At 46.1% G+C, this 5,830-nt stretch overlaps 1 protein-coding gene across 1 annotated transcript in view; it reads left to right on the forward strand.

Moving 5' to 3' along the window:
* LOC117802711 (SH2 domain-containing protein 4B-like) overlaps positions 1 to 4,916 on the forward strand; it is a 30,623-nt gene extending 25,707 nt beyond the window's left edge. Inside the window, exons 2-3 of the mRNA XM_034662791.1 lie at positions 2,646 to 2,805; positions 3,862 to 4,916. Of these exons, the coding sequence (XP_034518682.1) occupies positions 2,705 to 2,805; positions 3,862 to 4,120 (360 nt within the window). The 5' untranslated portion in view covers positions 2,646 to 2,704 and the 3' untranslated portion in view covers positions 4,121 to 4,916. The remainder of the gene's footprint in view (positions 1 to 2,645; positions 2,806 to 3,861) is intronic.
* The last annotated feature ends 914 nt before the right edge of the window (positions 4,917 to 5,830 follow it).

The following is a 5,830-nucleotide window of genomic DNA, read 5'->3' on the forward strand; positions in this document are numbered from 1 at the left end:
TCCCCCCACTATTAATCTGGATGTTTTATAATTTTAATAGTGTTTTATCAGTCATAACGAAGCCTGTGTTTCTCTATTACAGTGTGGCTTTTACCATGCAAAAAAGTAACAGTGCCCTCCTACATTAGTCAGGGAATTAATGCTTCCTTGGGCAATGGATAAACCCTGAAATTGCAGTGGATTAATATAAAGAAGGGTTATTTCTTGATGTGGATTGGGGAGCTCTTCTGTGTCACTGGCTTCCAAACACTGACTCAAACAATGAATCAGGTTGCTTTTTCCTTGCAATGCCACCATCTTGGATGAGATGGGCGGAGGAGAGACAGAATATGGAAAAGTCCCACAACGGCAACAGTCGCAGCCTGAAAGGGTACAAATCACCTCCTCTGACAACCATTGTCTAGAATTCATTCACATGGACACATGGAACCAAAGGGGAGCTGAGGAAAATAGTCATCTGGTGGGTTCAGGGAGGGGAAATGGGTGCCAGACAGCATGGTGGCGGTCACGGGTTGTCATTCTGGTCCCGCCCACATTGTGTTCTCCTCTTCCATATAAATACACTCACCCCCTCCTTAAGGGGGTTACCCTCAAGTCCCATGCAATCACTGCCTCCATCCCAAAGTCCAGCCTGCATGGGCTCTGCATTGATCTCTCTAATGTCTAGATGTGGCTGAAAAGGAATGTCATCCAAACACCCCCCACCTTTATGCCACAGTACTCAGCGGTAGAGCGGGGTGAGAATGTCCACTATGGGAAAGGGGAGAGTGTGCGCCCCACTCAGTCACTAGCTGATAGCATTCCAGCAGTCCTACAGGTCCGGCTCTACGGCTCTCCTGCCCTGGCAGTGAGGGGACAGCCTTCGATAAGGGTAGGACTGTGCCCTTTGGGAGGCTCCTCCTTGTTCGTCATTCCCTGTGGCCTCATCTGAAGTGAGTGTTGAGGACCACGCGCTCCTTGGACCAGTACAGCCTTTGAAACCTGCCGCCTGTTCTTTCATCGAGGTTGGGTACCCAAGGGTGGCTGATGTCTTGAACAATCAAAGGCTTTTTTTTAGTCCAGACTCAAAAACTTAGGAGGCTTCTGATCTGATTGCTTCGTGTCCCTGTAACCACATCTAAAATTCTTTTCTAGACATATTTTGCAAGTTGACTGTAATTCTCTGCCTCTATTTCCCTACAGCTCTCCTATCCTAACCAAAGGGCATCTATCTATCTATCTATCTCAGGCTCTTTGAAAAATCATATGAGGGATTGCACTCTAAATGCACTTGTGTTAGCCTGACTCCTCTGAGGAGTAGTGACGGGATGGGGTGACACAAACAAGGGCTTAATAAATAAAGTGGGAGGGCCATTGTATTGCAACACAAGTCTGACCTTGAGCGAAGGAGGTGCTGAAGGCAGAGGTGTTCTAGGCGGGGGGGGATGCAGCCCAAGGGAGTTTGTCAGGGGGTCATCGATGTTGACCATCTGAAGAGTCTGTTGTCTCCCAGGAATGGGCCCACCATGGTCAGTCAAAGGCTGGGAGCCACGTCTGGGAAGCATGGCCAGGGTCAAACACAGGAACGCAAGAACTGAAGTGCTTGCTGGGTTCTGCTCCTTGCAGCTGGATGTCTGTGGAGCACATTCCCATGGCCGCCACAGTGTTCTGTGCCTTAGGTCACTTTCTTTACCTCAGGAGTTCTCTTGGGCTCTGTCACGCAAACTTTAAAAAAATCCCCTCTCTTATAATTTGGGCCCTAGAAGAAGGTGGTTTATCCAATCCTACAAAGTCCCAGATTTGTGTGTTCTCTCTATTCCCTTTCGTTTTTACTTGCAAAGCACTCAATTCTTTCTGGAACTCATTTCTTTCTCTTAACACCCTGCTGAACATAGCTGCTAGCAAGCAACACGTACCACCAACGTTCTGTTTTCCAATCTCTTGCCTGAGAGTGGCAGGTTTGGAAGGCGCGAGGGTCTGCCTTTCCAGTTACAGCGTCTGACAACGTTATCAGATGTTTTGCTCTTGTATTAACAGGGATCCCTAGCCATTCATTCCGCCTGTGGCTGAATGCCACCTCACTGCTAAGGCAATGACACATAGTTGATATTTCTGTTCCAGCGCTACCCTGCTTTGGGGACAGATTTCCCTTTTAGTCATGGTAATCCACGGAATCTGTGGCAACAGGCAAACCGAGAAATCTCAGTGGCTTCAATACAACACAGGTTTATTTCTTGCTAGTGTTACAGGCTGATGTGGGTCAGGAGCGTCCGCTGTGTATCTTGCAACACTGTCTCCAATTCCTTGTTTCCAGCCAGTGGACAGGAGGGAGAGCGAGAAGGCGCAGGTGCGCTGTCTCCTGCTTTTCTGTCTGCTGAAGATCTCCAAGGCGCTCGGCCGCTCTCGGCCGCCGACGCCGATTCCAGCCTTGGGCACCTGGTTCAGCGGGCTGACTTGGCAGCTGTGCTGCTCCCTGGAGGGAGTGGGAGGGAGAGGTGGAGGTGGACCTGCAATCGGGCTGATATCTTACTGGAATGCTTTTTGCAGATGACGGCGTTCTGTAGAGAGGTGTGATGGTCGTGCACCATCGGCCCGTCTAGCTCCTCCGGGGCTCATTAGAACTCAGACCTGTTTCTTCTTCCTTCCTTGTTCCTCCTGTGAGGCAGCGAGCGACAAGCACATTCAGTGGCTCCTGGGGGCAGATGGTGACGTCTGGGTCTGGATCATGGGAGAAGGCCCCGGCGACAAGCCCTATGAAGAGATCTCCGAGGAGCTCATTGCCGAGAGAGCACGGCTGCAGGCACAGAGGGAGGCCGAGGAGCTCTGGTGAGAGGTGCAGATGGGTCTTGGGTGGGGTGTGAACACAGAGCCCAGGCCGGGTCCAAGTTGAGGGACAACAGGTTGTGGGTGGGAGGGAGGCGGTGCCGGGCAGCTGGTTGACCCGGTTGAGCGCCGCCAAGATGAGGTGACCGAAGATCAGAGTCTTTATCAGGTAGGTTTTATAGGTTCAAATCCTGGCTCCACTGGTGAGTAGAGAGCTGATCTGGGGTCTCAGTTTTCACATCTGTGGTGTGGGCATTAACACTCTTTTCATCTGGACGCAGTTTGGATTCACTGAGATAATACAGATGACATGCGTTTCCTGTATTCCTCACTGAGCTGTCTCTGGGACTATAGAGGAATTTGGATTCACTTTTGTTGTCTGTTTGTTCCTCTTCCTTTTAGCTGCATTGCCACACACAATGTGGATAGTTGAGCCCCCAGTGAGATTTGGAGTCAGACTTCTCTCATAAACAACTTTTAACTTTTTTTTTTTTCGGCCAAACTTGGAAATCCATATGAAACTGATCTCAACATTCCCCCCCTACCCAGCTTTTAAGGACAATATTTTAACTGTAAAATTGTAACAATAACTCAAGACCCACCACCTAAGGTAATCACGGTGAGCATTTAGGCAACACCTTGATAAACTGATTAATATAGATCTGCAATGTTATTTAAGATTACTATATGGTACCCTATTATATGAGAAACCCAACTTATTGGTCCTGTTGATGAACATTTAGGTTGTTTGCCAATTGTTATGTTATAAAAATCCTCTAATGAATATCTTCTACCTACACTTTTGTGAACTTGAACAAGAGAAAGGACTTCTGAGTCTTTTTTTCCCTGGCTTCCTGAACAATTCGGTTGACTTATACTACCATACAGGGGAGTGACTGTTTTGTCCCAACTTTGTCAGCATTGAGTTTTTCTGCTCTTAGATAGTGGCCATTCTGATAGACCAAGAAATATTGCTCCTGGTTTTTATTTGAAGTCCTGTTGTTATGTGGTCCTTCAGTTTCCTACATGAGCTCATACCTGCTGGTGTTCTCTTGCAAGGAGACAGAAGGAGGCAGAAATCACCAAGAAGTTTCGGGATGCTCTGGCCAATGAGAAAGCCCGGATCCTGGCAGAGAAGTGGAAAGTAGAGATGGAGGACCGGAAGGCTGCCAAAGTCCTGGAGGAACGCATCCGTGAGGAGTTCAAGGGGAGCCAGGGTGTGGGGCATCTGTGTGTGGCCACCATCCCTAGCTCCCAGGCTACTGGCGCCCATCTCCCAGGCTACTTTGGCCATTGGTTGGTACTGAGAGCTTTATAAGAATAGAAATCTCACATGTCTGAGTGGGGAGGAATGTGACACCCCATTTGGGCCAATCCACTTCTCACTGGACAGATGAGGAAACGGTATTAGACAGAGGAAGGGACTTGCCAAGGACGTCGTGTAGGGGGGGACAGAAGCAGGATCAGAACTCAGACCTTCTGCCTTCCAACCCAAGGGGCATGAAAAGGGGCCCAGAAAGTGCTGAGCTTGTGGTCAGACCAGCCTGGGATCCAGTTCCAATTCTCTTGGTTAGTCCTGTGTGAACTTGGGAAGCTTGTGAACTTCTCTGAGCCTTCACTTTCTTGTTCATAATAGTAAGGTAATAACAACACCCAACTTGAGATTTTTGGAGGATTCAAGGAGGTGAAAAATGCACATTTTCTGGCCTTGGACAGGGGGTTGTTGGGAACCTTGCATACCTACTCTTTCTGGGAAAGTTCAGAGCTCGTAAAGGAGCTTTACATTGCTCTCGGGTAAGAAGTTTAGGTTGCCTAAAGAAAACTTTTTTTCTGGTCCCTATTTTGCAATTTTTTTTTCTACCTGAATAATACATTTTTGGGGGGGAGGTAGAAAACTCAGAAAATACATATAAGTGAAAAGAAGACAATAATAATCATGCTGAATCACAGCAATTATTATTATTCATGGCATTTACACATTTATACTTTTTAATAATATTTTTTCCTATAATGATTAGACAATGAGGACAGTGGCCTCAAGATCATTTATGCTGCAAATATTTTTCTCAGAGGATTTTTTTTTTTTTTTTGAGAGAGAGAACAGGGGGAGGGGCAGAGAGAGAGAGAGAATCTTAAGCAGGCTCCATACCCAGCACAGAGCCTGATGCGGGCATCCATCTCACAATCCTGAGATCATGATCCGGAAACGAAATCAAGAGTCAGATGCTCAACCGACTGAGCCACCCAGGCACCCCTCAGTATTGTTTTTTCTTAATTTTGGTTTTAGTGCTTTCAAGGGTACAGAAGATTAAAATTTTTATTACCCAACTATATCAAGCTTTAAAAAAATGATTTGTTTCATGCTAAGAAAGATCTGTGCCACCACAAGCTTGTACTAATATTAATCTGCATTGTTTTATATATCGTTCATGATTTTATTTCTTTGTACTTCCTTTTCCTGCACTTTGGAGTGTGGTGTGATGTAGGGCTGTAACGTCTCTCCTTCCACATGTCAGCACATCGTTCTGTCACCGTTTATTATATGATCAGTCCTCTCCCCTCTCGTTGCACTTGCTGCCTTGATTCTTCTTCCAAACCTTTGCTTCTCTTCATGGATTTTTTCTCCTTTGATTTTTCCTGAGTCAGATTGGCTTACTTAATGACCGTAGCTTTTAAAAGGAGTTTTAACATCTGTTAAGGTAAGAACCTATCATGGCTCTTCATTTTCAAAATGTCCTTGGCTGATTTTACCCATTTTTTTCCTTTCTACTCGAGATGCATTTGAATCCTTATGTCACTATGCTCCTCCCCCAAGCAACAAAAAAAACGCACAAGGTGATTTTAATTGAATTACATCAACGTTACTGATGTATTTGTGGGGGATGGACATTTTTTCCAATACAAGTCATTCGGTCTTCTTGTTCAGGATATGGTATGTTCTCCCGGTTACTCAAAGCTTCTTTTTGTCTTTGGTAAAGTGTTTTTGTTGTTGTGGTGGTGGTGATGGTTTTTTTTTTTTTTTTTTTTT

This window comes from Ailuropoda melanoleuca, chromosome 6, assembly GCF_002007445.2.
Source record: "Ailuropoda melanoleuca isolate Jingjing chromosome 6, ASM200744v2, whole genome shotgun sequence".
NCBI lineage: Eukaryota > Metazoa > Chordata > Mammalia > Carnivora > Ursidae > Ailuropoda > Ailuropoda melanoleuca.